Source organism: Carcharodon carcharias, chromosome 6 (assembly GCF_017639515.1).
Source record: "Carcharodon carcharias isolate sCarCar2 chromosome 6, sCarCar2.pri, whole genome shotgun sequence".
In the NCBI taxonomy this organism is placed as follows: Eukaryota; Metazoa; Chordata; class Chondrichthyes; order Lamniformes; family Lamnidae; genus Carcharodon; species Carcharodon carcharias.
The window spans coordinates 80,070,938-80,092,460 of NC_054472.1; the positions used below are offsets into that span (position 1 = coordinate 80,070,938).

The 21,523-nt window shown below is 42.7% G+C and overlaps 1 protein-coding gene across 3 annotated transcripts in view; it reads left to right on the top strand.

Moving 5' to 3' along the window:
- Positions 1-21,523, top strand: part of stau2 (staufen double-stranded RNA binding protein 2) — a 536,959-nt gene that overhangs the window by 250,662 nt on the left and 264,774 nt on the right. For all 3 annotated transcript variants that reach the window (XM_041189442.1, XM_041189443.1, XM_041189444.1), the window contains exon 7: positions 4,900-5,007. In XM_041189442.1, coding sequence (XP_041045376.1) covers positions 4,900-5,007 — 108 coding nt within the window. The remainder of the gene's footprint in view (positions 1-4,899; positions 5,008-21,523) is intronic.

Genomic DNA, 21,523 nt, shown 5'->3' on the forward strand with positions numbered 1-21,523 from the left:
AATATATTTAAGAAGGAAATAGATTTCTAGACTCTAAAGGCATCAAGGGACATGGGGGAGAACATGAGTATGGCATTGAGATAGAGGATCAGTCATGTTCATATTGAATGGTGGAGCAGGTTCGAAGGGCCAAATGACCTACTCCTATTTTTCTATGTTTCTACCACATGCATTTCAAATCAACCTGAATCCTTAACCTAAGTACTGTATTACTGATCCATTGTTTTATAAGTATGTAAGTGCTTATATGCATAGAAAGTTGCATTTCCTCCTAGGATATGATGTTTAGCAAGATGAGTTCAGTTGAAATGCAAAAAATATCAATGTGATTATACTAGGTCTCTACATGTTAAATAATGTTTGAGATCATTGGACTGTGCTTAACAATGGTTTGATATGCAGTTTAATATATGACTGCTTTTTTGTTCGCTTTTTTGAATAACCACTTCTAGGTATATCATTTGCTTTGTTAATTGTTCTGTCAGCTGGTAACACAATGTGGTGTGTATTCTAAGAGAAGTATTCATCGTCTTTTAATAGAACTTCCGTAATCCCATCAAGAACTTTATATAATCTGTTCATGTTATCTTAAAAAAAATACAGTGTTATTCTGACTGCTACATTTACATTTTTCTCCACTTCGCTCATCTCATGACTAGATGGCTATCTTACTTTTGAAAGAAGTTTCAACATTCTTCAGTACTAATATTCAGCCAAAGGGGACTTAGTGTCATACATAATTATATGTCACCTAAATTAATTGATTGAAGACATTTTGGGGAAGTGTTGAAAAATGGTTTGGTTGAAAGTCAAGAGTAAAAGTTGAACATTATATAATTAATTTCTGCTAACGATAAAATGAAAGACAGAAAATTAGGTTGTGTATAAAATCTCTTAATCGTCATTCTGAATGTTGCAATGGTAAGGACCTTCCAGAAACATACTGCAGGATGTGATTTTCCTGTCAACACAAGTAGCTGCCTGCCAACAGAAGTAGAAATAGACAACAACCCACTTTTAACTTTTCATCTATCTCCGAATGCCAACATTAAGAAAGCATTTAGCCCAAGGATAAAGGGACATGCCACCAAATTTCCTTTACCCCTTTTTCTTTCTTTCCAGTCATTTGCTCAAGCTATATGTTTATGTAATTAGCTAGCTTACCACCAGAAATTACTGTGGAATTTACTACCTACTGGCCTCTTAGCAAATATTAATATGGAAATTTTTCCTTTCAGCTCTCCAGAGGAAAATCAGGAAACTAATTACAGTTACAAACAATCCAGAGAAAAATAATGCCCAAAGCTTTGTTTACATAATGTTGCACATGCTTTAAAGAATTATTCTTTTCTTTCAATTTTTGCCTCTCATCTTAAGGTGCGCACTTTTGCTGAGGAACGATTCCACAGATATTGGCACCTCTCCCTGACGCTGCGCTCACCTCAGCTCCCCACGTAGCTTGCCCAAGTAGCCATTCTTCATGTGTGATCTTGTACATTGAATGTCAGCAAATTATTTGATTATACAGCGAGTAGTTGGGGGAACCTACCTCTAACAAACTTACCATCCTTTTCCCTGACATCGGCTGTTGCGTTTTCCAACAGGAATCACTGGATATTGATCAATCCTGATTGATTATTTCTAGAACTTGTTGGTCACCCTACACGATAAAAATGTAATTGTGTCTTATGTCTGATTGGATTGTAAATTTGAGAAGTAATAAAGTTGTTACAAATGCGAGATTTTATGTTTTAAATTGTCTCCTTTAATTCTCCTGGAATGGGGGGGTGGTTTACTGAACTCTGCCCAGAGACAGGCCCATGTGATTTGGTTGTTATGGGGTCAAAGGCCAAGGCCGAAACTATTAGAAATTCAAGTGCCAGTTTCACACTTTGACAAAAAAGGACAGCTCATCTTGTTGGACACAGATTCTCAGTCACAGAGAGAGACCTGGAGAGGAAGACTAAAAACAGCTGCTCTTGTGCCAAGCAGAGGGAAGGACTTTTTTGGGGTTAACCACCAAGCAGAACGCTGGTGAGAATAGATTCCCTGTTTGAAGGACGAGGATTATAGAGATTTAAAGAACGAAGGAGTTGCCAGAGGATGCCTTGCCATTGAAAGCTTGTTTAATGGTACTCGGAAGATTGAGTGAAGGGACTTTTAAGAGGACACTGGTAGCTTATCCTGATGAAGCAGGGAGAAGGGACCCTGTTGTAAAGCCAGGAGATGTTTGGGACTTTACCTATTGGGTTGCATATCTACTGAGAGTGTGGCATAACATATAAGTGTGGCATGAGGTTTATGGTTGTTTTAATTAGTTAATGTGGAAAGTACCTTTTCTGTAGCTTAGTATATTAGTTGCCTACTAAGTAATGTTTGGTCTATGTTGATTTTTATCTGTTACAGTAAAAGTTGGAAAACATGAAATCTTGTACTATTATTTCCGTTGGTAAATGGAAAATTCTTATCTGGTTTTCAAAGTTATTGGTCTCTATGGGGATCATAACAAAGTTGAGAAAGTGAATTTAGAATACATTTTTAAATAACTAGTTGTGTTAGCAGCTGTTACAGTGGCTTTTACACACTTCATTAAATGTATCAGGTCCACTTATTGTGTAACTATTACATCATATGATTGGACCCAAATGCATAACGCATGAGTGTCAGCATTTCACCTTCAGATCCACAATTTGTTTACATATCTTTTTATGCTGAATTCCATTTGATGATATGTCGAGTCAGGCTGACAAGTTAATTCAATGGGAGCGTGCAGTTCTCTAGTTTGGCAATAGCTAACTAATGTCAGTTGTTCTAGTTTTAACTTGGTTTGGGATCAAATTTCTGAGTGTTAAAGTGTTGACATTCCATGCCAAAGTGTGGGAGAATATAGTTTCAACCCCCTTCTCCACTCAGTTGGAGCAGTACTCAATTCGTGGAATAATAGTGTTTCCTTGCAGGATAAAGGTAAAGAGGAGCAGATCAGCCTGGACAGTGCCTCTGTCAGCAGGTAGCAGGGTGTCTAGGGAAAAAAATTCTAGAAGCAGGCCACTTGGCTGCAAAAAAGGCATGAGTCCAAACAAACTGCAGAATTTTAGAATTGAGGAAATGAAAAATAGGGAGTAAATTGACAGACTTACCTTCTAATTATGTGTAAATTTGCAGAAGCTGCTGATCATTGTAGACCTCTGACTTTAGCTTAGTTGTGTTGCTGGCAGTTAATTCTGATGTGAGTATTTGGTAGTCTGAGGAATAAGACGTGTATTACACATGGTGAAATTTTAAAAAGGACTTGCAGTTATGTACTACCTTATCACAGCAATATATATCAAAATTACTTTTGAATGTTTCACTAGACCAACATGGCAATTATGAGATGAATGACCAGTTTATATAGGGCATTTTTGGTTGAATTGATTGAGGAGGAATGTTGGCTAGGATAATGAGAACTTTTGCTCCTCTTTTAAATAGTGCCATGGAATATTTAACATTCAGATTTAGTTTATCATTATGTTCAAATGATGACACCCTCAGTACAGTACTGGAGTTCAACCTAGATTAGGAAATTAAATTCAACAATTTCTGACACAAAGGTTGCTGCCAATAGTCATATGTAATAAATGCATAAGATCCTATTTTATAATTTCAATAGAATTCTCAGGCATTCTTCTGTATATTAATAACTTGGAATTCTGTTGGAATTTTTTCAGCTTCACTTGATTTTTTTAAATTAGCAGATTTTAAGTGGATGTCAATAGTATGAAACTTTGCCTTGCATCACCAATTCCCACGAGCAGACTTTGTAGCCCCATGATCCTTTAAGAAAATAGCATTGCAATGGTGTCATCACAACAATAACTTTTATTTCTGTAGTACCTTTAACGTATCAAAATGTCCTAAGGCCCTTCACACGAGCATTATAAAGCAAGATTTGGCACTGATCCACATTTGCTGACATTAGGGCATATAACCAATGGCTTCTTCAAGAGGTAGGTTTTAAAGAGTGTCTGAAAGCAAGAAAGAGACGTAGAGGGGTGACGAGGTTTAGGGAGAGAATTCCAAAGCTTAGGGCCTTGGCAGCTGAAGACATGGTCACCAACAGTGGAGGAATTAAAATTGGGCATGTGTAAGAGGCCAGAATTAGAGTTGTGCAGAGATCTCTTAGACTGTGGGCAGGAGGAAATTACAGAGGTAGGGAAGGGCGAAGTCATGTAGGGATTTAAAAACAAGGCCGAGAGTTTTAAAATTGAGGTGTTGGTAAATGGGATTCAATGTAGGTCAGCAAACCTGGGAAATAGATTAAATTGATTTTGTTTGAGTAAGGATGAGGATAGCAGAGGTTTGGATTACCTCAAGTTCACAGAGGGTAAAATGTCAGAAGCAGACCAGGAGAACGTTGGAATGGTCAAGTCTAGAGGTATCGAAGGCATAAGTGAAGATTTCAACAGCAGAAGAGCATCAGGCAATGTTACAGGGTTAGAAATTGGTTGCTTTTGTGAAGGCGCAATATGTGGTTGGAAGCTCATCTCGGCATCATGTGTGACACCAAGGTTGCAAGCAATCTGGCTCATCCTCAGACAGTTGCCAGCATGAAGAATGGAATCAGTATCCAGAGAACAGAGCTGATATCAGGGTCTGAAGATAATGGCTTAGGTCTTCCCAATATTTAATTGGAGAAAATTTCTGCTCATTCAGTACTGGATGTCAGACAAACAGTCTGATAATTGGAGGAGTTAAGCGAAGTGGTGATGAGGTAGAGCTGGGTGTCTTCAACATAAATGTGGAAACTGACATGTTTTGGATGTTTTTACTTGAGAGCAGCGTGAAAATGTAAATCATATTGCACTACAGGCTGCAGCCATCATATAACTAAGATAAAATTCCTTCCCTTGTATTTCAAAGAGTGAAGAAATTTCAAATGAAGGGGAAGAGGATACAGATATCAACAAGTCTGAAATCAGCTTGGTATTTGAGATTGCTTTGAAGCGGAACCTGCCAGTCAATTTTGAGGTAAGTGTTTACATTTGGCAATAAGGAGAAATGTAGTTAATTCTGCATCCTACACGTTCTGTAAAAGGATGGTGTAGCTTGATTGGTTCTGGGGAAATGGTGTGCTGAGTGCATTCATGAAAATGTCTTTATGATGTTGCAAATAGATAGATTGCAGTTCTCTAGAGCCTGTATCATTGTGCCACTTCCATTTTCCATAGCTAATGGTTCTTTGCATTACACATTAGATCTTTCATTGTCAAAAGTATAGGTCAAAATTTCCAGAAGCGCATATGCTTGGGGGGGCGGGGTGGTGGTGGTGGTGGTGTTGGTGGGGTGGGCAGACTTACACATGTTTGATGGGCCACCACACGTCGCATCTAGCCAATTAAAATACCTGCCCATTATCCCTACTCTTTGTCCCTTGTTGCTCGGCAATCAGGATAAAAAATTACCTTCAATTCCACGAGCTTCAACTCTAGCTAAGTCTCTTATGGGGGACTTTATCAAATGCCTTCTGGAAGTCCATATAAAAATATCCATAAACATTCCACTGTCCAACACTTTAGTCACCTCTTCAAAAGATTTTATCAGGTTCATCAGGCATAACCTACCCATTGCAGATCCATGCCAATTCTCTCTAATTAGTGGAAAGACTTCAAGGTGTTCAGTCACCTATAGACTCTAGTGATTTCCCAACAAGAGATGGCAGGCTAATTGGTCTATAATTCCCTGGTTTCCCTCTCTCACCTAGCAGAGTGACATGCTTAATTTTCCAATCGGACCAGTTTCCAACTCAAAAGAACTTTGGAAGATTCTAGTTCGGCCGTCTGTAATGTTCTCACCGACTCCATTAAAATCCTGGGATGGAAGTCACCTGGCCTTGGGGATTTGTCACTCTTTAGTGCCATTATTTTGTTCATGATTGTTTAGCTGATGTTAATTTTGGTGAATACCTGTTCCTGGACCATTTTTAATTTCCTTGGATCTCTGACATGCTGGCCCCTTCCTCAGCTAAAAATACTGACTCAAGGTAATTATTCAACATGTTCGCCATGCCGTGTTTCCTTGATATGTGCTTCTCTATCTAAGTATATTACAACCCTAATGATTTCTTCAAACATTTTCTCTCTTACTGATGTGGAGCTAATGGGCCTGTAAGTTATCAGATCTGTCTTATCTTTTTCAAAGATTGGACCTACATTAGCCTCATTCAAGTCAGACTCCAGCAAGCTACTAAACATTTTGAAAAGGTTCTCGTGCATCAGCAATCAAATCTTCCTGAGGACTTGGGTAGATATCATCCAAACTGACTGCCTTATCTACTTTAAAGCTCCGAATGCTATCAAAAACAATATATTCATTTATTTTATTAACAATTTTATTGTAAACATATTAAAGTTCTGACAGTGGTGCATCATCTTCAAGAGTACAGACCATTGTAAAGTACTCATTTAGTATTTCTACCATATCTTCGGCAGAATTTTGAGGTGGTCAGGCAGGCGCTGTGGGCGGGCTCAGGAGCAGCTGGAAAATGGCCTGCCGCCCACGATTGGCCCCTGACCGTGATTTCACACTGGCTGGTTAATTAATGGCCAACAAACGTGAAAGGCGCACTGAAAGGCTCAGCACTGCTGGGGTGGGAGCAGTAGGAGGGCAAGTGCTGAAGTCAGACCGGGTGCAGGGGAGCACGGTGAAAGGTCCCTGAAGGCAGAGAGCTGCCTCAGGGAACTGAAGAATTTAAAACCATCAAATAAAGATCTTAAATGTGGAAAAAATGTCCACACATCGGACTCACTCGCCTAAACATACGGATTATAAATATTCTGCTCAAACATTTTTATTTTTTTAAATTAATATCGGAAACCTCATTGCGCTCTTGGATGAGGTTTCCTTAAAAATCCAAAGTCCACCTGGCCGATTCGCCTGCCCATCAACTGTAATGTTGGACGGGCAGTGAAAAATCCACGTTAATTGCTACATCAATCGCCTTAATAGGCCTCTTAATTGTCGGTGGGTGCGCTGCCGACCTTGAGTGAGTCTTTTATAACTTGTCTTTGATTGTTCCCTGACACTCGCAAGCTGAAAAAGCGAATCCCATTTATACCACAATTATTTATAATCTTATTTTCATTTTAAACATTAAGCTAGTGGATTTTAGTTTTCTTTAGTTGTATTATATTTTGATGGGTTGGAGTGGGGTCCCTGCACCTCAACGTAAATGTCTGGGGCGAGCCCACCAACTGTTGCCAGGCTCGCCCTACTTTAATTTTTTTGGACAGTGGGCCATTAATTATTGTGAGGTGAGACTTCCATCCCTCTTCAGGAGGAAGCTCCTCCTCATAGAGCTGCCAACCAGTCAGAGGCTGGCAGTTCTGCAACATCAGGAGCAGTGGCCACTGCCAGTTCTGCGGGTAGGACGAAGAGGAGGCATTCAGTGACAGACCTGGACCTCCAGGTAAGCCTGGGATCTTGCTGGGGCCAGGCTGGCAGGCTCCGATGAGTGGGATGGGAAGGCGTGGTCAGGTCAAGGGGGAAAACTGGGGGGGGGGGTCCCTCCAATTTGCACCGGGGACTCAGAAAGGAGGCAGCCTACAGGCACAAACCTGCTGGCTCCACATAAGGCGCATTAAATATGAGTATTAATTGCACACTAAAAGATCTCAATTAAGCCATGGGGGCAGCCCACCTGAAGCCTCCTCACCACTTGTAAAATTGCAACGGGGGTAGGGCAAGAGCAGGCTGGTGGCAAGCGTGCCACCAATGGCATGGTGCCTATTTTACAGGTCCATCCACCTGCTTTCCCACCTGTGGGTGGCCCATAAAATCCAGCCCTATATATCCTTTTTATCTTTGTATAAACCTTTGTTTTATTGAGTATTATACAACTTCAGTTTGTGGAAACATTTTTGTTTACATCTTATATGTATTGGTTTAGGACCAACAGCTACCTTGGATGTTTCTTACCACACTTCTTTCTTTCAAGTTCAGGCACAGATTTGTCTTCTACTTGATTTGTTTTGTTCTCAGAAACTTTCGATTATTTCCTACGATGATTTCATCACCACCCTGTTAACCTATGGGATTAACCAATTAACCTGTCCAAATCTTCTCTCATTCTGAAATCTGTCAGTATCTTTAGTTTTACCATTTGAAACCTTAAATTAGTATTGCTTATTCCACCATCATCCATTTGCAGATTTTTTTTTATTCATTCACAGGATGTGGGCTTTGCTGGCTAGGCCAGCATTTATTGCATATCCCGAGTTGCCCTTGAGAAGGTGGTGGTGAGCTGCCTTCTTGAACCACTGCAGTCCATGTGGTGTAGGCACACCCACAGTGCTGTTAGGAAGGGAGTTCCAGGATTTTGACCCAGCGACAGTGAAGGAATGGCAATATATTCCCAAGTCAGGATGGTGAGTGACTTGGAGGGGAACTTCCAGGTGGTGGTGTCCCCATCTATCTACTGCCCTTGTCCTTCTAGGTGATAGTGGTCATGGGTTTAGAAGGTGCTGCCTGAGGAGCCTTGGTGAATTCCTGCAGTGTATCTTGTAGATGGTACACACTGCTGCTACTGTGCGTCGGTGGTGGAGGGAGTGAGTGTTTGTGGAAGTGATGCCAATCAAGCGGGCTGCTTTGTCCTGGACAGTGTCAAGCTTCTTGAGTATTGTGGGAGCTGCACTCATCCAGGCAAGTGGAGAGTATTCCATCTCACTCCTGACTTGTGCCTTGTAGATGGCAGGCTTTGGGGAGCCAGGAGGTGAGTTACTCATTGCAGGATTCCACGCCTCTGACCTGCTCTTGTAACCACAGTATTTATATGGCTAGTCCAGTTCAGTTTCTGGTCAATAGTAACCCCTAGGATATTGATAGTGGGGGATTCTGTGATGGTAATGCCATTGAATGTCAAGGGGTGTTTGTTAGATTCTCTCTTGTTGGAGATGGTCATTGTCTGACACTTGTGTGGTATGAATGTTACTTGCCATTTGTCAGACCAAGCCTGGATATTGTCCAGGTCTTGCTGCATTTGAACATGGACTGCTTCAGTATCTGAGGAGCCGCAAATGGTGGTGAATATTGTGCAATCATCAGTGAACAGCCTCACTTCTGTCCTTATGGTGGAAGGAAGGTGATCGATGAAGCAGCTGAAGATGGTTGGGCCGAGGACACTACACTAAGGAACTCCTGCAGTGTTGTCCTGGAGCTGAAATGACTGACCTGCAACAACCACAACCATCTTCCTTTGTGCTAGGTATGACTCTAACTAGTGGAGAGTTTGTCACCTGATTCCCATTGACTCCAGTTTTGCTAGAGCTCCTTGGTGTCATACTCGGTCAAATGCGGCCTTGATATCAAGGGCAGTCACTCTCACCTCACCTCAGGAGTTCAGCTGTTCTGTGCATGTTTGAACCAAGGCTTTAATGAGGTCTGGAGCTGAGTGGCCCTGGTGGAACCCAAACTAGGCGTCAGTGGGCAGGTTATTGGTAAGCAAGTGCCGCTTGATAGCACTGTTGATGACCCCTTCCATTACTCTGCTGATGACCAAGAGTAGACTGATCTGGTGGTAATTGGCTGCGTTGAATTTTCCCTGCTTTTTGTGTACAGGACATTCCTGGGCAATTTTCCACATAGCCAGGTAGATACCAGTGATGTAGCTGTACTGGAACAGCTTGGCTAGGGGCGTGGCAAGTTCTGGAGCAGAAGTCTTCAGTACTATTGCCAGAATATTGTCAGGGCCTATAGGCTTTGTAGTATCTGCTGCCGTCAGCTGTTTCTTGATATCATGTGGAGTGAATCAAATTGGCTGAAGACTGGCATCTGTGATTTGGGGACCTCTGGAGGACGCTGAGATGGATCATCCAGTCGGCATTTATGGTTGAAGCTTGTAGCGAATGTTGAATGCTTCAGCTTTATCTTTTGCACTGATGTGCTGGGCTCCTCCATCATTGAGGATGGGGATATTTGTGGAGCCTCCTTCTCCAGTGATTTGTTTAATTGTCCACCACCATTCACGACTGGATGTGCAGGAGTGCAGAGCTGAGATCTGATCTTTTGGTTGTGGGATCGCTTAGCTCTATCACTTGCTTCTTATGCTGTTTGGCATGCAGGTAGTCCTGTATTATACCTTCACCAGTAGACACCTTATTTTTAGGTATGTCTAGTACTGCTCCTGGCATGCCCTCCTGCACTCTTCATTGAAGAAGGTTTGATCCCCTGGCTTGGTGGTAATGGTAGAGTGGGGGATATGCCGGGCCATGAGGTTACAGATTGTGTTCGAATACAATTCTGCTGGTGCTGATGACCCACAGCACCTCATGGATGCCCAGTCTTAAGTTGCTAGATCTGTTTGAAATCTATCCCATTTAGCTTGGTGGTAGCGCCTCACAATATGATGTAGGGTATCCTCAGTGTGAAGGCGGGACTTCGTCTCTGCAATGATTCCTACAGATACTGTCATGTACAGAGGCATCTGCAGCAGGCATGTTTGTGAGGATGAGGGCGAGTATGTTTTTCCCTCTTTTTGGTTCCCTCACCACCTGCCACAGACCCAGTCTAGGAGCTATGTCCTTTAGGACTTGGCCAGCTCGGTCAGTAGTGGTGCTGGACATTGAAGTCCCCCACCCAGAGTACATTCTGCGCCCTTGCCACACTCAGTGCTTCCTCCAAGTGGTGTTCAACATGGAGGAGCATTGATTCATCAGCTGAGGGAGGGTGGTACGTGGCAATCAGCAGGAGGTTTCCTTGCCCATGTTTGCCCTGACATCATTAGACTTATGAGGTCCAGAATGGATGTTGAGGACTCCCTGGGGAACTCCCTCTCAACTGTATACCACTGTACGCCACCTCTGCTGGGTCTGTCCTGCCGATGGGACAGGACATACCCAGGGATGGTGATGGTGGTGTCTGGGACATTATCTGTAAGGTATGATTCCGTGAGGATGACTATGTCAGACTGTTGCTTGACTAGTCTGTGAGACAACTCTCCCAATTTTGGCACTAGCCCCAGGTATTAGTGAGGAGGACTTTGCAGGGTTTGCCATTGTCGTTTCTGGTGTCTAGGTCAATGCAAGGTGGTCTGTCCGGTTTCATTCCTTTCTTGAGACTTTTTAGAGGTTTGACACAACTGAGTGGCTTGCTAGGCCATTTCAGAGGGCATTTAAGAGTAAGCCACTTTGCTGTGAGTCTGGAGTCAAATGTAGGCCAGACCAAATAAGGATGGCAGATCTCCTGCCCTAAAGGACAGTAGTGAATCAGGTGGGTTTTTACAACAATCAACAATGGTTTCATAGTTATCATGACACTTTTAATTACAGATTTTTTGTTGAATTCAAATTCCACCATCTGCCGTGGCTGGATTGAAACCTGGGTCCCCAGAGCATTACCCTGGGTCTCTGGATTACTATCCTGCCCCTTCCCTCTTAAATTCTCTTCAACAACCAATTTTGCTGCCTCTTTCTCTTCAAAAGCACTCCAAAACCTTAACCCTTTGACTACTTTTTGCCTCCCTTAATTTTTTAAGTTCCTGCTCAATCTTCATTTCCCCCTTTGTAAAGTGTTCAGAGCCATTTAGAAGTTGTTAAATACTTCACAAGCAGTCATAATGTCCCGATTTTCTGTATGTATTACATTTATCATGACATGTGACTTGAATTCTGTTGCCGTTCAGTGATCAGTCAAGGTTAATTATATGTATTTTGCAAATCAGGTGACCTAGCAAAGTGCTGGTTTCGACAAGTTATTCACAATAACGGAAAGATTTAAGTAGGAAAAAATGCAAAGAGGATTAGTGATGAAGGATTGCTTTTGTTATTCTTTGCCTACAAAGTAATCCCCTGTAGTGTAAAGAATATAGGAATGAATGCGTACAATGTTTGCCCTTATCCATGTCACACCAATTATTTTAATTTTTTTTTTGAAATACCAGTTGCTTAATATTTTCTGACTAATTGAGCGTTACACTGCTCCAGTGCCATGGATAGCATTATTGCAATTGAAATTAATGATATGTTAAATAAATCTGCACAAGTGTGAGCCAGCTGTCTCATATATATGCTCAAATTGCATTCCATATGTCAGGCTCTTAAAATTTTCCCATGTTTTTTGCAGAACTGAACGTTAAAATTACAAACATTGATCATCTGTGGTTTTTTTATTCATGGGATGTGGATGTTGCTGACCAACCAGCATTTGTTGTCCACCCTTAATTGTTCTTGAGAAGGTGGTGGTGAGCTACACCTTGAACTGTTACAGTCTGTTTGGTCTAGGTACACCCTCAGTGCTGTTAGTTAGGGAGTTCTAGGGTTTTGACCCAGTGACAGTGAAGGAACAGCAATGTAGTTCCAATTAAGGATGGTTTGTGACTTAGAGATGAACTTGGAGAAGATGGTGTTCCTAAGTGCCTGTTGCCCTTGTTCTGCTCAGTGGCCAAAGTCGCAGGTTTGGAATGTGCTAGTCTTGGTGAGTTACTACAGTGCATCTTGTAGCTATTACACACTGCAGTCATGGTGCGCCAATGGTGGAGGGAGTAAATGCTTCAGGTGGTGGATAAGGTGTCAGTCAAGCAGGCTGCTTTGTCCTCAATGAGTGTTAGTGGTTTCAGGACAATTTCTCAGAGCAGCAGATGCTAGAGTCGACCAGAGACAGGGTATTCTAGACCTGGTAATGAGACAGGATTAATTCATGACCTCATAGTAAAGGAGCTTCTAAATAGTAGTGATCATAACAAGATTGAATTTCACTTTCAGTTTGAGGGAGAGAAGAGTTGGTCTGTGATTACAAGGGTATGAAGACAGAGCTGGCTAAAGTGAACTAGGAAATTATGTTAAGGAGCACGTCAGTAGAGATGCAGTAGCAGATACTGAAGGAGAAATTCCATAACACTTAACAAATATTCATCCATGTGAGAAAGAAAGACTCTAGGAGAAGGAGGCACTATCTGTGGCTAACTAAAGAAGTTAAGGGTAGTATCAAATTGATAGAAAATGCATCTTAATTCTGCAAAAATTAGTGGTAGACAAAAGATTGGACTGAATTTAAAAACCAGCAAAGAATGACAAAAAAAACTGAGGAAGAAATTAGAGTATGAGAGAAAGGTAGCTAAAAATATAAAAAAAACAGATAGGAAGAGTTCCTACAAGTATTTAAAAAGAAAAAGACTAACTAAAGAGAACATTGTCCTCTATAGAGATAGGGGAATTAATAATGGGAAATAAGGAAATGGTGGAAGCGTTGAATAGATATTTTGCATCTGTCTTCACTGTAGAAGACAGAAATAGCATTCCAGAAATAGCTGTAAATCAAGAGGTGAAAGGGAGGGAGGAACTTAAAATGATTACAATCACCAGGGAAAGGGTACTGTGAAAACTGTTCGAACTAAAGGCTGACAAGTCCTCATGACCTGATGGCCTGCATCCTAGGGTCTTAAAAGAAGTGGCTGTTGAGATATTCAATGCATTGGTTATAATTTTCCAAAATTCCCTAGGTTCTTGAAAGGTCTCATCAGATTGGAAAATAGCAAATGTAACTCCTCTATTCAAGAAAGGAGGGAAACAGAAAGCAGGAAACTACAGGGCAGTTAACCTAACATCAGTCATAGGCAAAATGCTAGTATCTATTTTTAAGGAGGTTATAGCAGGGCTCTGAGAAAATCTTAATGCAATCAGGCAGAGTCAACATAATTTTGTGAAAGGGAAGTCATGTTTGACTAATTTATTGGAATTCTTTGAGGAATTAATAAGCAACCTAGATAATGGGAAATCTGTAGATGTGGCATACTTAGATTTCCAAAATGCATTTGAAAATATGCCAAATCAAAGGTTACTGTACAGAACAAGAGCTCATATTGTAGGGGGTAACATATTAGCAGGAATAAAAGATTGGTTAGCAACAATAAGTAAAGAGAAGGGATAAATGGCTCATGTTCAGTTTGGCAAGCTGTAACTAGTGGAATACCACAGGAATCAGTTCTGGGGCCTCAACAATTTGTTATCTATATCAATGACTTGAATGAAGGAACCAAGTGTATGATTGCTAAATTTGCTGATGACACAAAGATAGGTAGGAGAGTAAGTTGTGAAGAGAACATAAGGAGTCTGCAAAGGGATATAGATAGGTTAAGTGAGTGGGCAAAAATTTGGCAGATGGAGTATAATGTGGCAAAATGTGAGGTTGTCCACTTTGGCAGAAAGAATAAAAAAGCAGCATATTTTTAAATGGAGAGAGATTGCAGAACTCTGTGGTACAGAGAGATCTTGGTGCCCTGGTACATGAATCACAAAAAGCTGGTATGCAGGTACAGCAAGTGATTAGGAAGGCAAACGGAATGTTGTCCTTTATTGCAAGGGGGATGGAATATAAATGTAGTGAAGTTTTGCTGCAGTTGCACAGGGCATTGGTAAGACCCATCTGGAGTACTGTGTCCTTACTTAAGAAAGAATATAATTGCATAAGAAGCAGTTCAGAGAAGTTTACTCGACTGATTCCTTGGATGAAAGGATTATCTTATGAGAAAAGGTTGGGCCCGTATCCATTGGCATTTAGAAGAATGACAGGTGATCTTATTGAAACATATAAAATACTGAGGGGACTTGACAGGGTGGATGCTGAGAGGATATTTCCCACTGTGGGGGAGACTAGAACTAGGGGACACAGTTTAAAAGTAAGTGGTCTCCCATTTGAAACAAAGAGAGCAGTAGAGGCAGGGTTATTGAATATTTTTAAGACTAGATTTAGATAGATTCTTAATTGACAAGGGAGTAAAAGGATATGGAGTGTAGACAAGAAAGTAGAGTTGAAGCCATAATCAGACTGAATCAAATGGCGAAACAGGCTCGAGAGGCCAAATGGCTCAACCCTGCTCCTATATTGTATGCTTGTATGTATGTTTAAATGTTGTTCAGTTTCATGAGTATTGTTGAAGCCCGTAAGACCATAAGACGTAGGAGCAGAAGTTGGCCATTTGGCCAATCGAGTCTGCTCCACCATTCAATGAGATCATGGCTGATCTGATAATCCTCAACTCCACTTTCCTGCCTTTTCCCCATAACCCTTGATTCCCTTACTGATTAAAAATCTGCCTATCTCAGCCTTGAATATATTTAATGACCCAGCCTCTACAGCCCTCTCCGGTAAAGAATTCCACAGATTCACTACCCTCTGAGGGAAGAAATTCCTTCTAATCTCTGTTTTAAATGGGCGACCCCTTACTCTGAGATTATGCCCTCTGGTCCTAGACTCTCGCACGAGGGGAAACAACCTCTCAGCACCTACCCTGTCAAGCCCCCTAAGAATCTTATATGATTCAATAAGGTCACCTCTCATTCTTCTAAACTCCAATGAGTACAGGCCCAACCTACTCAACCTCTCCTCATAAGAAAATCCCTCCAATGTCAGTATATCTTTCCTTAGATAAGGGGACCAAAACTGTTCACAGTACTCTAGGTGTGGTCTAACTAGTGCCTTGTATAGTTTTAGCAAGACTTCCCTCTTTTTATACTCCATTCCCTTTGAAACAAAGGCCAACATTCCATTTGCCTTCCCTTTTACCTGCTGAACTCGTATGCTAGTCTTTTGTGACTCATGCATGACGACCCCCAAATCCCTCTGTGCTACAGATTTCTGCAGCCTTTTGTCATTTAAATAATATTCAGCTCCTCTATTCTTCCTGCCAAAGTGCATAACCTCACATTTCCCCACGTTATATTCCATCTGCCAAGTTTTTGCCCATCCCCCACTTAATCTGCCTATGTCCCTCTGTAGACTCCTTGTGTCATCCTCACCACTTGCCTTCCCACCTATTTTTGAGTCCTCTGCAAACTTGGCGATGGTACATTCACTTCATTCATCTAAATCCTTAATATATATTGTAAATAATTGAGGCCCCAGCACTGATCCCTGTGGCAATCCACTAATTTCAGTTGCCATCCTGAAAATGCACCCCTTATCCCAGCTCTCTGTCTTCTATTAGTTAGCTAATCATCTATCCATGCTAATAAACTACCAACACCATGGACTTATCTTATTAAGTAGTCTTATGTGTGGTACCTTATCGAACGCCCTTTGGAAATCCAAATATATGACATCTACCGGTTCCCCTTTATCTATCCTGCTTGTTACATCCTCAAAGAATTTTAATAAATTTGTAAGGCATGATTTCCCCTTCATGAAATCATGCTGACTGCTTGATTATAGTATGTATTTCTAAATGCTCTTCTATTACACCCTTTATAATAGACTAACATTTTCCCAATGATAGATGTTAAGCTAACTGGCTTATAGTTATCTGGTTTTTGTCTCCCTCCCTTTTTGAATAAGGGTGTTACATTAGCAATTTTCCAATCCTCTGGGACTTTTCCAGAATCTAAGGATTCTTGGAAGATTACTACCAGTGTATCCACTAACTCTGTAGCTACTTCCTTTAAATATCTGAGAATGCAACCCATCAGGTCCAGGGGACTTATAAGCCTTTAGCCCCATTAGTTTCCCTAGTACTTTTTCTCTAGTGATAGTTATTGTATGTATTTCCTCCCCCGTCCCCCACCTTTTGCCCCTTGATTGTTTAGTATTTTTGAATGATATTAGTGTCTTCTATTCTGAAAACTGATGCAACTTATTTAATCAACTCCTCTACCATTTCCTGGTTCCCCATATTATTTCCCCAGCCTCATTCTCTAAGGGGCCTAAGTTCACTTTCTTTTTATATACTTAAAGAAGCTCATAGTGTCCGTTTTTATATTACTTGCTAGTTTACCCTCAAAGTTTATATTCTCCCTCTTTATTTTTTTTGGTCATCTTTTGTTGGTTTTTAAAACTTTCCCAATCCTTTGGCTTATCACTAATCTTTGCCACGTTATAATTTTTTTTCTTTCAATTTGATGCAATCCTTAACTTCCTTGGTTAACCATGGCTGGTTCATCCCATTTCTAGAATCCTTCTTCATCACTGGGATATATCTTTGTTGTGAGTCGTGAACTATTTTCTTAAATGTCTGCCATTGTTCATCAACCGTCCTTTCTGCTAAATTCCTTTCCCTGTCCACTCCAGTCAACTCTTCCCTCATTCCTTTGTAATTATCCTTATTTAAGTTTAGCACAGTTGTTTCCGACCCTAGTTTCTCAAACTCAAACTGAATGCTAAATTCTACCATGTTATGGTCACTGTTTCCTAGAGGATCTTTTACACTGAGATCATTTATTAAACCTGCCTCTTTACACATTACCAGATCCAAAATAGCCTGATCCCTTCTTGCTCATGGCTACTTCTGCCAGTTTGATTTACCCACTCTACATGAAGATTAATGTACTGCCTTTTTCACATGCCCGCATTATCTCCTGATTTATTCTCTGTCCTACAGTATAGCTACTGTTAGGGGGCCTATAGACTACTCCATCTAGTGTCTTCTTCCCCTTGTTATTTCTTACCTCCACCCATATGGATTCTACATCTTCCAATCCAAGGTCATTTCTTGCTATTGTAATTTTTCCATCTCGCACTAACAAAGCTAACCCGCCACCCTTTCCTTCCTGCCTGTCCTTTCGAAAAGGCACATACCCCTGAATGTTTAGTTCCCAGCTTTGATCTCCTTGTAACCATGTCTCCATAATGGCTATAAGATCATACCCATTAACCTCTATTTGTGCCGTTAATTTATTTATTTTGTTCCAAATAACACGTGCATTTAAGTAAAGAGCCATTAGTTTTGCCTTTTTACCACTTTTTCCCCCTTTGACCCTATTTGCTCCTTTTTTTAATGTTTGTACACTCTGTCCCTTCCTGTCACACTCTGAGTATCATTACGTTAATAGCTGCCCTGCAATGCTGCCTGTATTTTGTTTTGTAAGCCTTCATATCCCCTCTCCAGAACCCTCTCCTGCTCTATTTTGTTTAAAGCCCTTTCTCAATCATCATCCCAGTCACCCTCTCATTCATCCTCTCTCTCGTTCATCCTGGCATGTGGAAAGTATTCCATCACATTCCTGACTTGTGTCTTGTAGATGATGGACAGGCTTTGGGGAGTCAAGTGGTGAGTTAACTTGATGCAGAATTTCCAACCTCTGACTTACTTTTGTAGCACAGTATTTAATATGGCTGGCCCAGTTAAGTTTTTGATCAATGCTGACCTTGAGACTGGCAATTAGACTCTCTTCTTGGTGATAGACAGTGCCTAGCGCTTGCTTCTTGCCACTTAACAGCCCAATGCTTCTTGTCATTCATCAGCCCAAACCTGGATATTCTCCAGGGCCTGAATATTTTAGTCGTTGGGCACGCACGTTTGGCGGACTCAGAAGCGGCCAAGAAACGGACCCCCAACTGCAAATGGCCAATGGATTGCCAGCCAGTGTGAAAAGCGTGATGATAGCTCAGTGGTGCCAGGATGGGGGCGGGAAGAGGGCGGGTGACGACGTCACCGCAGGCTCGGGTGAGCACTTCAAGAGAGCTCCCTGAAGGCAAACAGCTGCCTCAGGGAGCTGTAGACCTGCAAATAATGAAACAAAGCTGTAAAAAGCTGCAAAAAATGTCCATGCGTCACAATCAAGCACCTGAAAGCATACCTCATAAAAATGTTGTCCCCAGATATTTATTTTAATTTTATTTCCTAATGGAAATTTCATCTTGGATAAGGTTTGATGAAAAATGGAAAGGCTCCCTGGCTGAATTGCCTGTCCGCCATGAAAAATCACAGACAATTGCGCCGTTCATTAACAGCTTAATTGCTCGGTTAATTGTCAGCATGTTTGAAATCCAGCATGGCAGATGGTGGAATTTGAATTCAGTAAAAATATGGAATTGTAAATCTAATGATGACCATTAAACCATTGTTGACTGTCGTAAAAACCCATCTGGTTCACTAATGTCCTTACCTGGTTTGGCCAACATGTATCTCCAGACCCACAGCAATGTGGTTGAATGCCCTCTGAAATAGACTAGCAAGCCACTCAGTTGTATCGAACCACTAGAAACAAGTCAATAAGGAATGAAACTGGATGAAATTGGATGGACTACCGGAAACGACAATGCCAAACTCAACCCTGTCGACCCATCAAAACCCTCCTTACTAACATCTGGGGTCCTGTGCCAAAATTGAGAGAGCTGTCTCATAGACTAGTCAAGCAATAGCCTGATGCAGTCATATTCATGGAATTACCTTATACGTAACGTTCCTGATGCCATCATCATCATCTCCGCCAGCAGAGGTGGTGGCATAGTAGTATACAGTCAGGAGGGAGTTGCCCTGGGAGCCCTCAACATCAGCTCCAGACCCAATGAAGTCTCACGGCATCAGGTCAAAGATGGGCAAGGAAACCTCTTGCTGATTGACACATGCCGTCCCCATCAGCTGATGAGTCAGTACTTCTCCATGTTGAACACCACTTGGAGGAAGCACTGAGGGTGGCAAGGGCGCAGAATGTATGCTGGCCGGGAGAATTCAATGCCCATCACTGAGAGTGGTTCGGTAGGCCAAACTGGCCAAGTACTAAAGGACATAGCTGCTAGACTGGGGGTGGAATCGTCCCAGATTTGCCCTAAGTGTGGTAGCAGGCGGGGAAAATGATGTTTTACCTGCTGGCCGCAATGGCGACTTCTCATGCCATATCGTCCCAGACTATCACATTACTTATGCATTCCTGGGAAACATACTGGTTCATAGATGGGTGGACTCGCCACTTTATCACGGCACATTTAAAGTGCAGCTGCACACACACCTCTCAGTGCTTCCAGCCCAGGACTGCTGCACAGAAGACAGGGTAGCCCCGAAAGGCAAAAGGACTGTAGCCACCCATGACAAGTCCCTTTTGGATGCTGTGGAGGCCTGCCATAATGGCCTCTATGCCCGCTCTGGCCGCAGGAGGCGCAGCTGCACTAACAACCCAGCACGGGAGGCAGTGGCAGCGGTAGTCAGCGCCAATACCCATCAAAAGAGGACAGCCACCCAGTGCCACTACAACATGAATGGTCTCATTCGTTCTGCCAGGGTAAGTCACTCTTCCCGTCATTCTCAACTGACACACTGACAAACCCATCACAGATCCAGAGGGATCTCACACCTCAGGGGTCAACACTACGCACTCTCACACACACCCTCACATTTCCATCAGACTCATATCATTTGGAGCTTGCATCCTCATCCTGTCCATCCTGCTCACCACACAAACATTCCATGCAGTGCCATTTGTCTTGCTCACACTCTCTCTATCTGTTTCCATGCAGGAGAAGCCTGCTCACAACAGCAGGGAGAGGCCCCAGACCGGGGGTGGAGTGGCCCACATTAGGCCCCTCATGCACTTTGAGGAGCATGCCATCGCGCTGACTGGTGAAGACATGGACCATGCCTGCAAAGACAGTGAGGTCGGCAGCGAACACCCTCGTGAGGATCCTGCATCATATCATCCCTCTCTCAATGCAAATGTGAGTGCTGTCTCTCCTGCTTTTGACTCTGCTACCTTGCACTAATTATCTCTGCTTTGATTCACAGGGAGCTCTGCCAAACGACTGACACCCTCAGCCAGCCAGTCCCTCAACTCCGTCCAGGTCCTCATCTCCAGCTAAGAGAACATCTCCATTGAAAAACTTGAAATAAGCAGCCCAGAAGACCTGTCACAGTGCTTACCCACACCCTCCACCAGCGCAGAGACACATTCCTCAGTGGGACCTAAGTCTAGAGCAGGCTTGGGTTCAAAATCTGGTGGTCACTACACGGACACGTGTCTGCAGCAGGTGGAGGCAGGTTCAGCCAAGCTCCCCGGCACTCTGAGGTCTGCTGGGGAAGAGGGATCTGTGAGGTCCGACTTAGATGATGAACCTCTGGATTTGGCCTTCCAACTCATCCTGGAGAGTCAGCAGAAGGTGTGGGAGCACCACGCAGAGTTGTTGGAAGCCCTCAACAGAGCAGCTTGTGAGTCAGAGGAGTGCATCCCCTGCACTCTGATGAAATGGTGCCCACGTGTGCGGGTATGGAGGTCACCACAGGAAGGATGGCAGATGTCATGGAGACCCTGGTCCAGCGGAACGTGGAGCTGTGTGCAGGCCTGCACTCCATCATGGGACCCATGGGTGAGTTCCTGCTGTGGCAACGCAAGAGGGAACTGGGGCACCTCGACATCCCTCCAGGTGATCCTTCCCCTCAAGGAGTCAGGCCGGGCCCCTGGGCACCCAAAGGAAGGCAGTGTGGCAGCTGGACACCCCTGGGTCACCCACACAGTAACCTCAGAGGCTGTCCTCTCCCTCCGAATCCCTTTGCCTATGAGCCCCTCAACCTTGTCCTCTGTCAACATAGAGGGAGCAGCTGGCCAATGATTGATTCTGGAGGGAGAAGTGCATGTGTACAGCAGGGCCTTTCGGAGTCTCGTGCAAGCACTCTCCCATGCATGCGGATCCTTCCCATGTCACACTCATCTCAATGTCCAGAGCATTTTTAATGTTGCCTGCTGGGGTTCGCTTTCAGTTGTCCATCTGAGCTGACCTGCATCTCTGCCCATTCACTGATCATGCTCCCATTAAGCAGCTGACCTCGCCCACCATGACGCTTGTTTCACTTTTG